The sequence below is a fragment of the Canis aureus genome, chromosome 29 (assembly GCF_053574225.1).
Source record: "Canis aureus isolate CA01 chromosome 29, VMU_Caureus_v.1.0, whole genome shotgun sequence".
Classification (NCBI taxonomy): domain Eukaryota; kingdom Metazoa; phylum Chordata; class Mammalia; order Carnivora; family Canidae; genus Canis; species Canis aureus.
Genome location: NC_135639.1, coordinates 24,836,869 through 24,850,540, shown reverse-complemented (window position 1 = coordinate 24,850,540; position 13,672 = coordinate 24,836,869). Strand labels below are relative to the sequence as shown.

General features: G+C 39.3%; 1 protein-coding gene across 3 annotated transcripts in view; it reads right to left on the bottom strand.

Annotated features, from left to right (window-relative positions):
• The window catches only part of CFAP43 (cilia and flagella associated protein 43), a 112,593-nt gene that overhangs the window by 46,051 nt on the left and 52,870 nt on the right, over window positions 1-13,672 (bottom strand). For all 3 annotated transcript variants that reach the window (XM_077877741.1, XM_077877743.1, XM_077877742.1), the window contains 7 exons: window positions 11,519-11,659; window positions 10,485-10,657; window positions 9,025-9,174; window positions 6,857-6,987; window positions 5,902-6,049; window positions 3,297-3,401; window positions 2,245-2,322 (listed from right to left, as the gene is read on the bottom strand). In XM_077877741.1, the coding sequence (XP_077733867.1) occupies window positions 2,245-2,322; window positions 3,297-3,401; window positions 5,902-6,049; window positions 6,857-6,987; window positions 9,025-9,174; window positions 10,485-10,657; window positions 11,519-11,659 (926 nt within the window). The remainder of the gene's footprint in view (window positions 1-2,244; window positions 2,323-3,296; window positions 3,402-5,901; window positions 6,050-6,856; window positions 6,988-9,024; window positions 9,175-10,484; window positions 10,658-11,518; window positions 11,660-13,672) is intronic.

Genomic DNA, 13,672 nt, shown 5'->3' with positions numbered 1-13,672 from the left:
ATATGAACAGAAGAGGGAATACAAGGTATTTTAGAGTTATAAAGAGATATTCAACCTAATTAGTAATACAGAAAATAAAACAAAGAGGAGGAAATTCCCGAAGAAAAATCTGAGGACATTTCCCAGAACTGAAAGACAAAGGTTTTTTTTATTGAAAGAGCTTACCAATGTCTGGCACATGAGGATGACAAAACAAGCAAACAAAGTAGGATCCTGGTACAAAATAGATGACACACAAATGGGATAACTATGGAGAGGGACTTTTACAAAAGTATTGTCAGGGTAACAGAAACCAGCAAGGCATGATAAAGCATCTGAGGCTAGCATCCACAGAAAATGATCACCACTCCTATGTGTGATGGACAAGGGTGGGGAGTGATTACTGGAACCTGAAGAGATCAGTAGCTGTAGGAAAGGGCTGACTGTTACTGCCAACTCATGATACCACAAAGAAGCCACTGGAGGAATAAAGACCCGGCTCTCTGATCTGCTAATACCACTCACTGGCTAAGTGCAACCAGAAACTAGAGGCAAGATAGCATGGTGACAATATCCACAGAGGGTAGCCTCTTGAGAACAAGGTGGAAAAGTGTGGGGAGTATATCTGCACCAGCAAACCAAGAACATCCATCAAACCTATCAAGGTGTATAATTATGAAGTCTCCTAAGAGCTGGGATAAAAAAAAAAAAAGGATCCTGTAAGTTTATAAAGACAAGAATCTGGTTACTTACAAAGAATTGGGAATCAGAAAGGTATTGGATTCTCTGAAGCAAACATTGAGAACTAGAAGATGATGGATCCAGCCTTCAAAATTCTGAGGGGATATCGAGGAACACCTAGGCAAGTTATCAAATGAGTGTGACAGTAGGATAAAGACATTTTAAGAAAAATAAAGTTTCAAAAATGTCTCTCCCACATGCCCTTTCCCAAGAACAGAGCCAAAGCATTGTACAACTTTAAGGGCCAGGCACCATTCACACTGTATTATATTTAAATGGCATGCCAGAAGCACAGCTAAATGATGTCCTCAAACATGGGACGACACAACAGTCCTGCTTAGAAGCCAGCAGAAGATGTCCATCAAAAAAACAAAGAAAAACTCATGGGGCCCTGGAAAGAGGGGCTCTAACTCAGAGGCAGGTGAGAGGATTTCCTAAGAAGATAGACAAGAGGAGTTCCTAGGACCAGGTACATCACCTAGGGAGCAGGGTGCTTAGACTGGACCTGGAAGATGGAAAAGGTCATAAAACCAACCAACCAACCAACCAACCAACCAACCAACCAACCAATTTGCCAAACAAACAAAACACTGACAGCTTGATTTCCTCAGGTATTTGTATAAAGAAGAGTTATTAGCATTTTGAGAGTCTGAATAGGTAATAGGTACATAAAAAGGCTTAATCTGAAACAAAGGCAATTATTAATTCCAGGAAAAATATGATTATAAAAATGGAAATGTAATATACCATGTGGCTCAGCTTTGAAGAACATTTATGTAACTATAATAGTGTGCATACTGAGTATGGATATATGTGTATGTTGTAGTGATGGGGGTGTAAAAGAACCTTATACCATCTTCTATACCAGAAAGCCCACAGTTAGTGTCAAAATAGAAATAACAGTATTAAAAATATGATTTAGAATGATAGAGGTAGATATCCAAACAAAAAAGCTGAAAGAGGGATCCCTGGGTGGCGCAGCGGTTTAGCGCCTGCCTTTGGCCCAGGGTGCGATCCTGGGGACCCGGGATCGAATCCCACGTCGGGCTCCCGGTGCATGGAGCCTGCTTCTCCCTCTGCCTGTGTCTCTGCCTCTCTCTCTCTGTGTGTGACTATCATTAAAAAAAAAAAAAAAAATGAAAGAACTGGAAACATTTACCTTGGGAGTACAGGAATCCTAGTGAAGAGAAGCAGGGCAGGTGCTGCTTTTAAAACATTATTCTTAATTATATAACTCATTATTTAATTTGTAAAAGTGTAAACATATAACTTTGATAAAAATAAGTACTAAAAAAACAAATAAGACCCAGTGTTTCAGGAAGACAGAGAAGAAAACCATTGTTTATATATAGTGTGGTATGGTTCAAATTCCACCATGGTACAGCACTGGTAAAAAAAACTGAACTTACTGGCAGAGGGGAAAAATGAGTACAGCTCCTCATGCTGTGTTGGAGAAAATAAAGCTTAGAAAGGAATTTTAGACTGAGGGCTAGCATGTAAGTTTATGAAATCATAATACTTAACAGTTTTAGCAAGTGCTTTGATTCTCGTTTTTATCTCTTTCCTTTTCTTGGAAAACAGTTTAACTTCATTTTTGATGGCCTGAAATGGAACAAGTATATCACTTAAACATGCAAGAGAAATGACAGTTATATGATAAATACGTTGATATATACAGAGGCACATAGATACATAGATAGCACTTCTCTAGAAACACAATTTTTTAAAAGACTAATGATACAATACAAATATTTATTACAATTACAAATAATAATACAAAGTGTACATGGAGTAACACCACTCCAATCCCTTGCTTAAAGTTCACTGCAACTATGTAAGTGACCGTCAAAGCAATTTGCAACTGATATCATTTTTAAGGTCAACGGAGAGAAGAAAACAAACAAACAAATAAATAGATGACAAAGGAAACCAGTCTGCTATTTTATTGGGGTCTTGAGTAAGATTAACAAGCTAAATCCAGACACGAGCTGCTGGCTTTGTCACCTTCCTGTACATCTGAAGCCACCATGTCCTTTTTCCTGTTCCTGGCTCACACCTTTTCTTTAAATCAACTTTGTGGCATCCCCCAACATTTGCCTCAAATGAGGTATCTGATTATTCCTCACTTTGGCTTCCCCTAGACACTTTTGTTCTGTCTCATATTAGCTTAAGTACTGTTCTTAAAGCTAATAACTTCATCTAAAGGTTGGCCTGGATGAGGGTGTTTGCTTTCAGCAAAGTTATACTCATATGATGTAATGCGCTGCCAAGTAGATCTTTTTTTTTTTTTTTTTAATTTTTATTTATTTATGATAGTCACAGAGAGAGAGGCGCAGAGACACAGGCAGAGGGAGAAGCAGGCTCCATGCACCGGGAGCCCGATGTGGGATTCGATCCCGGGTCTCCAGGATCACGCCCTGGGCCAAAGGCAGGCGCCAAACCGCTGCGCCACCCAGGGATCCCTGCCAAGTAGATCTTGTTCTATCTTCTAACTTTCCAGTGGGTTTTCAAAGGAAACTAATCTATTACTAACTTACAAAGCATTATTTCAAACCTCTTCCATGTTTTATAAATACCTCTTGGCTTTTTTGTTGTATCCAGGGAATCTCCTTTATACCATCAACTTGGACTAAGTCCTCTTGTGATGATGAATCAATGCTTGACTTCATATTCTCACTCATCTTAGAAGAAGACAGACATTTCTTAAAATTAAAATTCTTTGCCTCCCACCCTACTTCATATCATTGCTTTGGATCTTTTTGTACTTGTTGCATTTTTAAAATAATACCAAAAATTTCGCCTGCCTAAGATGTAATAACTTATTAATTTAATTCCTACCAGTCTGTCCTTATATCAGCCACACTTTTCTCTGAGAAGGCAGAAATGATCAGACAAGTTACACATTTACCAAATTACTCTTGGCCTCCTTCCTGTCATTACAGACTACATGCTCCTGCCTATCAAGCCCAGTCTTGCTATAGTACTTAGGAATTCAATCTTTTCCTCCTTTTTGAGGAAAAAAAAAGAAAAATCCCATTGCCTTTCTGCACCATCCATTTCTCCTTTCTACTGAATGTTTCCCAACAAATCTTTTCCAAACATGTTCTAGTATATGCTGTCCTAGGAAAGCTATTGACTGCCCCCTCTCTATGCTCCCCTTTACAGGAGAATGTCTAGAAAGTTTGGGATGTCACACTCTTCTGAGCCTTCTAGAACGTCACCAGCTGCCCCCTTCTCAGACTCCTTTGCTTCCCTGAACTCTTCTCATGGATCTCTAGAAGTTACTCTGTCTTGATCTCCTCTGTTTCTTGCCATCCCCTCCTCCACAATAACTGTACCTGGTTTTATGGCTTTAAATTCCTTGCATGTGCCCTTGACGCTCAAATCAACATCTTCAATCCTGACCTCTCCTCAGAACTCAAGTTCATCTGTCCAACAGTCTACCTGGTATCTCTCCTGGATGTCTAACAGGTTTCTCAAGCTCAGCATGGGTAATTGATTTCAGAATACCTTCTTCCTCCCCATAACAGCTCCCTTCTCCATAGTCTTCCTCCTCAACCTGCATGGTACCATCTTCTACAAAGTTATTTAAGTAAAAAAATCTAGGAGTCATCCTAGAGTCTTTTCTTTCCCTGTCCTATATCCAATCTATCAGTGATAAACTGTCAATTTTATTTATTTTTTAAAAGATTTTATTTATTTATTCATGAGAGACACACACACACACAGAGGCAAAGACACAGGCTCCATGCACGGAGCCTGATGTGGGACTCAATTCTGGGACCGTGGGATCATGCGCTGAGCCAAACGCAGACACCCAACTGCTGAGCCACCCAGGCATCCCAAACTGTCAACTTTAACTCTGAAATCTACCTGGAATCTATTACTTCTTCTCCATAATATTTCTCCTCCATTGTCGTAACCCAGACCTCTGCCATATCCTCTTAATTAATCTCCCTGCTTCCATTATTGTTCCCTACAAGAACCATTCTCTAGGCAGTGGCAAGTAACTATATATATATATATATATATATATATACATATATATATATATATATTTATATATAATGATCTTGTATATATATAATATATGTAAATGATTTTGTAAATCCTCTGCTCACAACACTTTAATAGGTTCTCATTACATGTAACATAAAATCCAAACTCCACCTGTGGGCAGCTCTGGTGGCTCAGCGGTTTAGCGCTGCCTTCAGCCTAGGGCCTGATCCTGGAGACCCAGGATTGAGTCCCACCTCAGGCTCCCTGCATGGAGCCTGCTTCTCCCTCTGCCTGTGTCTCTGCCCCTCTCTCTCTTTGTGTCTCTCATGAATAAATAAAATCTTCAAAACAAAACAAAACAAAAAACAAACTCCACCTGGTTTACAAAGCCTTTATCTACCTCTACAATCTCATCTCCTATTGTTTCCCTTGCTCACTTCAACTGCACAAACTTCTCGGGGCCTCAAGCATGCTGTTCTTTCCCCTTTTGCCCTATTCTTGCCTCTCTGCCCCCACCATTGCACCCTCTTTTAGTTCAGATCTCAGTTTACATGTCTGTTCATTGGAGAGATTATTCCAGCCAAACATTAGCATTTTTATTCACTAAATGGATCTTGTCACTATCTAATATTTTCTTGTTTGAGTACTTATCTATCTCTCCCTGCTCACTCACAACTCCTAATTAGAATGTAAGCTCCTTGAAAGCAGAAAATATTTCTGTCTTGTTCATGACTATCTCCCCTACAGCCTGGCACTTTGTAGGTACTTGATAAATATTTGTTAAATAATTGAATGAATGAATAAATGTTCTCTGGCTAGACACTTCCTAAATAAAGTATATGATGTAAAGGGAGAGAGAGACTGGTTTGATCAAGCACCAGAATTAGGAGTAAGATTTGTTTTTCAGGCAAGCCCAGATCTTATATTATGGTTTAAATAAGATCTAGGATATAATATTAGCTTTGAGAATATTGCTTTGAGAAAGGCTGAGTATTTTCTCACAGAGGTAGCTCATGCTCTTTTCAAAAACCACGGTATACCTGGATTAAGTATCTGCTAAAAGAAAACCACAAACTGAAAACTGATATCTGATTTAGTAAAGGAGAGGTGGTAGGTGGGGGGAAGAGGAGAAGGAAGGAAGGAAGGGAGGACAGAAGGACAAATGCTATGTTGGAACTCAACTGAGCATTCAGATTTTGATTCCAGATTCAAGGACTCTCCTTGTTGTATACTTAAATAATCATTTTCCTCATCCATGGTGTTGTGCAGAGAAATTAAAAGTTTCTCGTAATATTCGATAACTTCACTGGCTAAGTTTCCTCCAAACCGCCTATATTAATAAAAAAGAAATAAACAGGCTACAAAACCACAATTTTAAAAAGTCACATTAAGTAGCATTATTTCCAGATACCTAACTATTTCTACACAAAGAAATATGGTGTCAATTCTCCACAGTGCCCTGTAGTTATCAAGACTCTGCTTCTTAGAAGAGAGCCCTTTCATGGGCTCCTAGACATAATAATCCTCTTGACCTCTCTGAGGGGACCTCTCCTCACATTGTCCCTGTACTCCTCCAACAGGTGTTATGAAAGGGAGGACTGATCATCTCGTATGTACTAACTCTGTCTTGTTATTTTTTGTATTTTGATGCTCTAACAACTGGAGCCTTGCTGACCCTTGAGGCACCGCTCCTTCCAAGACCAGCCAATTGCTACAGGTAGGAAACCACTCACCATGGAGCCTCCTTTCAAATACAAACCAACCGATCCAGAGCCCACACCTCCAATTCAGGGCTACTATTTCTTTACCCTAATCACCCCAGGGCCAAGTATCAGACAATGGGGGCCATTATCCAAATTAGCCAATGCTAAACCTACCTGCTTCTTCCCATGGAAACCAAAATAAAGCTTTTGCCCACATTTCCTTTCTTCCCTCTGCCTCCTTACCCACCTAGGTGATTTCCCACACGGCCCTATCACATAGTTTGGCAAACGTCCTTCTCTCGGGATCTGTGAGTGTAATAATCTTCAATGGCAGTTGTCTCCTGTCATGGTGGCCTTGCTACATATAAATAATAACAAAATCTTTATTTTAAAACACTATAGACATGAAGTTGCTTTGTGTATACTGTACATACCTCCATCTCAGGTGAACAAGGGTGCCATCATCTTTCCCATTCACCAGAATGTTTTGTCCATCCATTGAAATCCTCACGGATTGAATCCCATGCCCCTGGTGAGAATGACTCCGACTTCGAGCAAATGTTTCCTCAATAGTTTTAAGAACAGAATGCAAGAATTACAAATGCAATTCTAGCAGACAGTTTTCCTAAGAGGGTCACATGCACTTTTGCTTGTGGATAAATCTTTTTCTGTTTGTTAACAGCATTTTATTTGGCATGGAAGTAGCCTCTCAGTAATACAGAGCATTGGAAATTGCTAGTACAAAACATGTTCACCAATACTGATTTATTTTCTCATTTGTGTAGGATAGGAGGAAAGGGATTATAATCACCAATTTGTAATAGGAAAACCAGACACAGAAGCAACTTGCTGAAGGCTACGCAGTTATGGGAGGGACCTCAAGCAAGCGGAGATGGCAAATACAGATGCTTTCAAGGGTCAGGTAGGTTTCATTTGTGTGTGATGAGTGGTTGAGAGAGGGGAAGAGGAACTCTGAAGAATGGAAGGTAACATGCCCCACATGGAGGATGCCAAACCAGTTCAAGTAGAACCCAAACAAAACACATCACTGATTTGTTACACAGGGCGACAATTTAACTAAAAACTGGGATTTCTGTGTCACACTGGTTCTCAACCATGATGTTTTTTAGTTTAACTTTTTAAATAGGCAATACATTCACATGGTTCAAGATTTAAAAACTATTAGAGTATGCAGGGAAATCTCCTTTCTGTTTCTATTCCCCAACTACCTCCCAAAGCCAATCAGTGTAATTAATACCTTTAATATCCTTTCAGAGGTTTTTAAAAAATGCATATGAACAAATTTTTATGCAGACATAATTTTTGACATAAATTATAGCATAATACACTGTATTATGCATCTTGCTTTTCCTCCCTAAAAATAGATTTTGAGGTTCTTTCCATATTGTGACATAAATATTTTCTCATCCTGGATAATATTCCATATACATTATTTATGCATTATTTATATACTGTTATTTATTTATTCAGTCCTCTGTTGATAGTCATTAGGTTGCTTTGACAAACAGTGCTGCCATAGAATCACCCAGGAGAACTTTGATGTCTTCCCACATCATGCCACCATCAGCTCGGCATACAGTATAAATCATTTGAATAAGACAATGTAGCAAAGTTTGCAAATTATGAACTTCAAAATAATCTCTAAAAGATTCAAGATTTCCCCCATATAATAATAGTATCACTTTTGCCCAGCTGTAGTTCAAATATGTTTTCTTATACAGATGAATAAGGACAGCCAGATGTGCCCACCAGGGCCCAGTTTATCTGTGAACCTGCAGAAGTATGTCATGTAGGTAGCTGCAAGGCTTCAGGTGTGTGGATAGAACCCTGGGTAAGAACCACTGACCTCATTAAAGTACACTGATAACCAGTACAACTTGTCTCAAAGCCTAGAAAAGGCTCCTCCACATTCTGGGGAGTCTATTTTCACTTTCTCAATGGAAATCAGAAATAGTAAGAGTATTGGAGCTGTTGAGGTCTGCAATTGAGGAGGAAGGACTTGGTAAGGGCCGCATCCTCTCCTTTATGCTCTTCCAGCATCTCTTGAAGAAATAAAGGGGAGTGGGAGGGTGGCAGTAGCAACCAGCCCAAAGTCGCTCCAGGACAGGGAGACAGGAGTAATAATCTCTAGATTTGCACAGTAATTCACTAATTCCAAAGCAGTTTTGCATATCCCCTCTCCCTGGCTCTCATCAGAATCCCACAGGCTGAGAGCACAGAAGATTCCCCCTAATATTCCAGATGAGTGTCTGTAGCGCAGTGAAGCTCAGTAAATCTCCGAGCCTCACAACTAAGTGGTGATGGAGCTGGGCTGCAATTTTCCTACAGTATCCCTGTCCCATGCTCTTACTGGTAGATCTCAGTCTACTGGTTGGTGTTTCCTTCCTTGGAAACTCAAACCTCAGTACATAAAAACACTTGTAAAATGTTAAAGTCATTACTACCATCAGTGGTAAGTTATGAATTAATTTACCTAAGAAAGAAGCCCAATTCCTTCCCTGAGGGCTTTTGTTCCTTATATGAGATTAAGATATACATCCCAATATTAAAAAAGCAGGAGGGAGAGGTGGTGGTAGCTTACCAAAGTCCGAACATCTCGGATACACAGAATTCCACCTTTAGCTATTGTTATGAGCCACAATCCATGTGGAGACAGAGAGAGCATCCCAGGTCCATAGTGTTTGCTTTGTACTTTTTGGTGTGGCTTAAGAATGCAAATACCACTGTGTTCCTGCCAATCAAAGAACATGGCCCCATTATAGAAAAGATCAGGGGAGCAATACCTTAGGGTTTGCACTTGTGCTGTACGATCAAATTCAAATCTACAAATATGCTGATGGAAATAAACCTATACACCATTTTTTAACCACATTTGCACCATATTTTCATCTCTGTTTGAAAACTAAAGTTTGTTCTAACCAACTAAGAGAAGTCTTTATACATTAGCTACTATTAAAGATCCCAGCCTACACTAACAATCTTTGTTTTGTTTTGTTTTTTTTTAATATTTTATCTATTTATTTGAGAGAGTGAGTACAGGAGCAGGGGGAAGGGGCAGAGGGAGAAGGAGACTCCCCACTGAGCAGGGGACCTGCCATGGGGCCCCATCCCAGGACCCCAAGATCATGACTTAAGCTGATGACAGACACTTAACCAACTGAATCACCCAGATAGATGCCTCTGACAATCTTTATCTATTACTACTTCTTTTCACATACCCCTATGCTTAAGTCAATTAAATGAGTCAGTATTCCCTCATGCACTCCCACCTCCAGTCCCTACACATGCCATAACTTTTGTTTGGAATGCCTTCTCCCCTTTTATTTCCACCAATCCTGTCCCTTCTCTACCTCAGCAAACTGCCCCTACCCCCACTAAGATTGTACACATATTTCTCCACATCTAAATCTGACCTATTTTTCAAAGGCCAGTTCAAGTATTACTTCCTTCATGAAGCTTTCCTTGAATTCTCTTTGCCACAAATATTTCTTCTTTCTTGGAATTTCTGTCTCATACCTTGCTGACATTGGCTACCCTGGGAGAGGAGGGTTTAGAAGGAAGGGTGGTAGATAATCTGGGCCTGTGTGTGTAGCAGGAGTGGTATGATACTGAGAGATTTTTGAAAAGAGTATGATACAAGGATGGCAGAGATGTAGTTTATCTATTTTGTGCAATTTTGCTTATGACTCAGATGCAAAGTTCCACCAAATCCATCCACCCTGTAGCGCCTGACACCTATGGAATAGATGTTCTAAGGCTACTTTGTTGTTAAAGGCACTAAAATAATTGTGTTACTTGCATTTTTGTTTATCTAACAAGTATGACATATGTAGCACAAGTATGGTACTCAAATGTGTTTAGTATTTATCATGGATTAACAAATAATGCTAATAATGTATCTAATTCAAGAGAATTATGTTACTATAATAAAGCCATTTGTTAACTGGACTATAATGTTAAAGCTTGGATCTTGTCTAATTAATACAGTGTGTGAATCTTGATTTCTAAGATATATAATAGCACACTTAAGTTTTGGCATACTTGTTGAGGAATAAGGTAGCTGCAGATGTATGGCACTTGGTTACAGAAGCCATATATTTGGTGACTTTGAAAGTCCAACACGGCAGAGGACAGGGTGTGTTCTATCTCATACCGGAACTTGTGAATGAGTTCATCTTTCAGCCTCCCTCTTTCATCTGTAAAGCTTGCAGAAACTATAAGATTTGGAGGAGAGGAAAGATCATTTGCACTGTATATTGATTTTATTTTTTAATCATTATGCATAACTATGAAAAATGAAGTAAAAATTTAAATGCTTGATTAATAATGCAGAAGCCATTTAGAGGATAAAAATGATCCAAAAACAACATAGCTCCATTAGAACTACTTAAGTATTAAATCACTGACAGCACATAAAATATCCTTTATAAGGCCTTGGTTAAATTAATCAATTAAGTAGAGACATATTAAAAGATACTCATGCTGGTCTAGAGATTCTTAATTAAGACACAAGAGTACTTGGAGATTTTCAGCTCTCTTATACTCTAATTATGTATTTGTAAACTAGCTCCTCAAATATATTTGTTATTTAAAACAAAGTGTCTATTTTATCAGATTGCTTTATCCAAAAAGCTTTCTTTACAATTTTATCAGTGAAAGTAACTGCACAGTAACCTGTCTGAAGTTAACTATGTATATTTGAAGCTACAAAACAAGAGATATCATGAAATGACAAATCAGTCTGACAAAAGTGCCAGTTGATCCTATTTCTCTTGTCTGGTAATAAAATAAGATGAATGACAAGGCCTAGAGGTAATAAGATAGGTTCATATGAATGACAAGACCTAGAGGTCCACATTGCATATTGGTTAGCAGCTACATCAGTTTCACTTTGTATATGTGCTGCTGAAGCGAGTACATATCAGTTTTACTTTGTAAGCACAAAAGATGGCCCTTTTACCTCTTCACATATTGAGGGGGAAAAAAATGCAATCACTAGGGGATAAAAAAGAAAGCAAGCTAAGTAACTACTCATCTGGGCCCAGCACAGAATTGGCTGCTTGATTTTTCTTTACCTTGTGGTAGTATTTTAGGCAGAGTAAATATGTCCAATCTGCTTCTTCCTGTTTCTGTAAGTGGGGAAAGCACCATCACTTCTACTATGTCTGTTTCCAAAAGAGACACTGTGGATATTTGTAAAATGTCTTTGCCCACCTCTGAAAGCAAATGGAAATCATTATAAATGGTCATTCACAAGTTTAAGGAATCTTTTATCTTCCCAAATAAGATACCACCTTATAGAATTGCCTTCACTAAATCTTTCAATTTCAATTTATTTATTGCATATTGAAAGTGACCTTTAAATATGAGTGATGGGGACATTTTTGATAAATGATGAGGGACTATTGTGATTAGGTATCTGGGTTGGCAGATGCAAGCCAGCTCATTTGGGCTCAGCTTCTTTCCCTGTTAGGGAAGCCTCTGGAATCTGCCATGTTCACCCCACTCAGGAGCACCTGCATGCTCCAGCCCCTTGATGCTCTGCTCTGGCTTGTTCATCCACTCCTGTTACTGGATAAACTCAGAAATCAGTGTTCTTTGAATCTGTAGTCAAGGTATTGCAGGGATGGTGGAAATGCCCATGACTTGATGAGTTTGCTCCTCTGGAAATCAGGCCTCTGAAACGTGCCATACCTTCACACACCTTTGGTTCTTTCCAGAGTCACTACTCCCCCTTTCCACAGGGGCTGCTCTGTATGTGTCCACTTTATCAGTCCCTCCCCTTAGGTGTTCAGCTGATCATTTATCCTCTGACATAACAAAGAAGACCAAAGACATCTGATACAAAGTGGACTCAATGTTCTTTTTCAGAAAACATTTTTGTATGAACAAAATGCAATCCTTTGTATCTCTGATTTTGAGTCCATACCACCAATCTCCTATTAGACCAGATGCTCTCAAGGACCTCATTTTATCTTCTTGTGTCTTTTATGGTTTCTTCTTTTCAGCACTCAAGACTCCCCAGTCTTCAAATTGAGACCTTGCTGCAACCCTGCTTCCCCAACACGGTTGCTATCGATGCCAATTCTCTTTTCTCTGCTGCAAACTTCTTAAAACAGGAATTGCTACTTATTGACTTCACTTCCTAACCGCCACCCCCTCCCTATCTCTTTGTCATTCTGCTCCAAGGAAGCAGCTCTCCCAAAAGTCACCTGCTAATGGGCACACGCATGAGGGCCTCATTCCAGCCCTCACTGTACTCACACTCAAGTTTGTGCCAGTCCACACACTTATCTTTCTGGAGTGGGTGACTCCACTCCAGTGCTCTCATTACCATGGCTTGTCCTGTTTGCTTTACTGCATCATCTTCCTCTGTCCATAACTTCAGTGGAAGTTGCTTTTCCCATCCCACACTATGACTGACCAGATATATTAAAAAATGGAATATTCAGGCAGGATGTGCATCCACTCTGAGATAAGCCATAGGTCCTACTATGCTCTATGCCTTCAAATTTCTATATTTAGCTTGCTTGTTTGGCCTCATTAAGCAATTAGATTTGCTTTTGCTCTGTATTCTTAAGCCATTTCATCAGCTTCCATAATTTCAAGATCAGAATTCTATCATTGACTTGAACTATAAATCTTCAAATATTACTTAGTATCCCCCAACTAAAGAGCATATTAGCTTCAATTCTACAGAGCTTATCAGCTCACACTATCCCTCAACTTCTTTAATTTCCTTTTGTCTTGAGTGTATCCTTCACTTGATGAAATTGTGAACTTTCACCATCTGGACTAGAAAATTTGGAGTCACTGCTGATCCTCACCTCTCACATCTAATGTAATACCAAGTCCTATCAATTCCATCATGCAGAGCTGTCCCCTCCTTCCTCTTTCTGGGGCTGCTGTATGGTGTGTACATTGTGGATAAGAGTATAAGCCTGAGGATAGACTTCCTGAGTTTGAGTCTTGGCTCCATCACTACCTAGCTACATGACTGGGAACCAGTATTTAATCTCACTGAGCCTCAACTACCTCATCTATAAATTGGGATAGTAATAGTCTCTACCTCATAAAATTTGTCTATGAGGGTTAAATGAATTAACACACACCAAATTCTTAGGACACTATCACATGGCAAGGAATCCCTCAATAAATATTGGCTGTTGCTATGATTAATATCATCTCTTGCCTGGGCTACTATAATTATTCCCTTACTCATCGTTTTT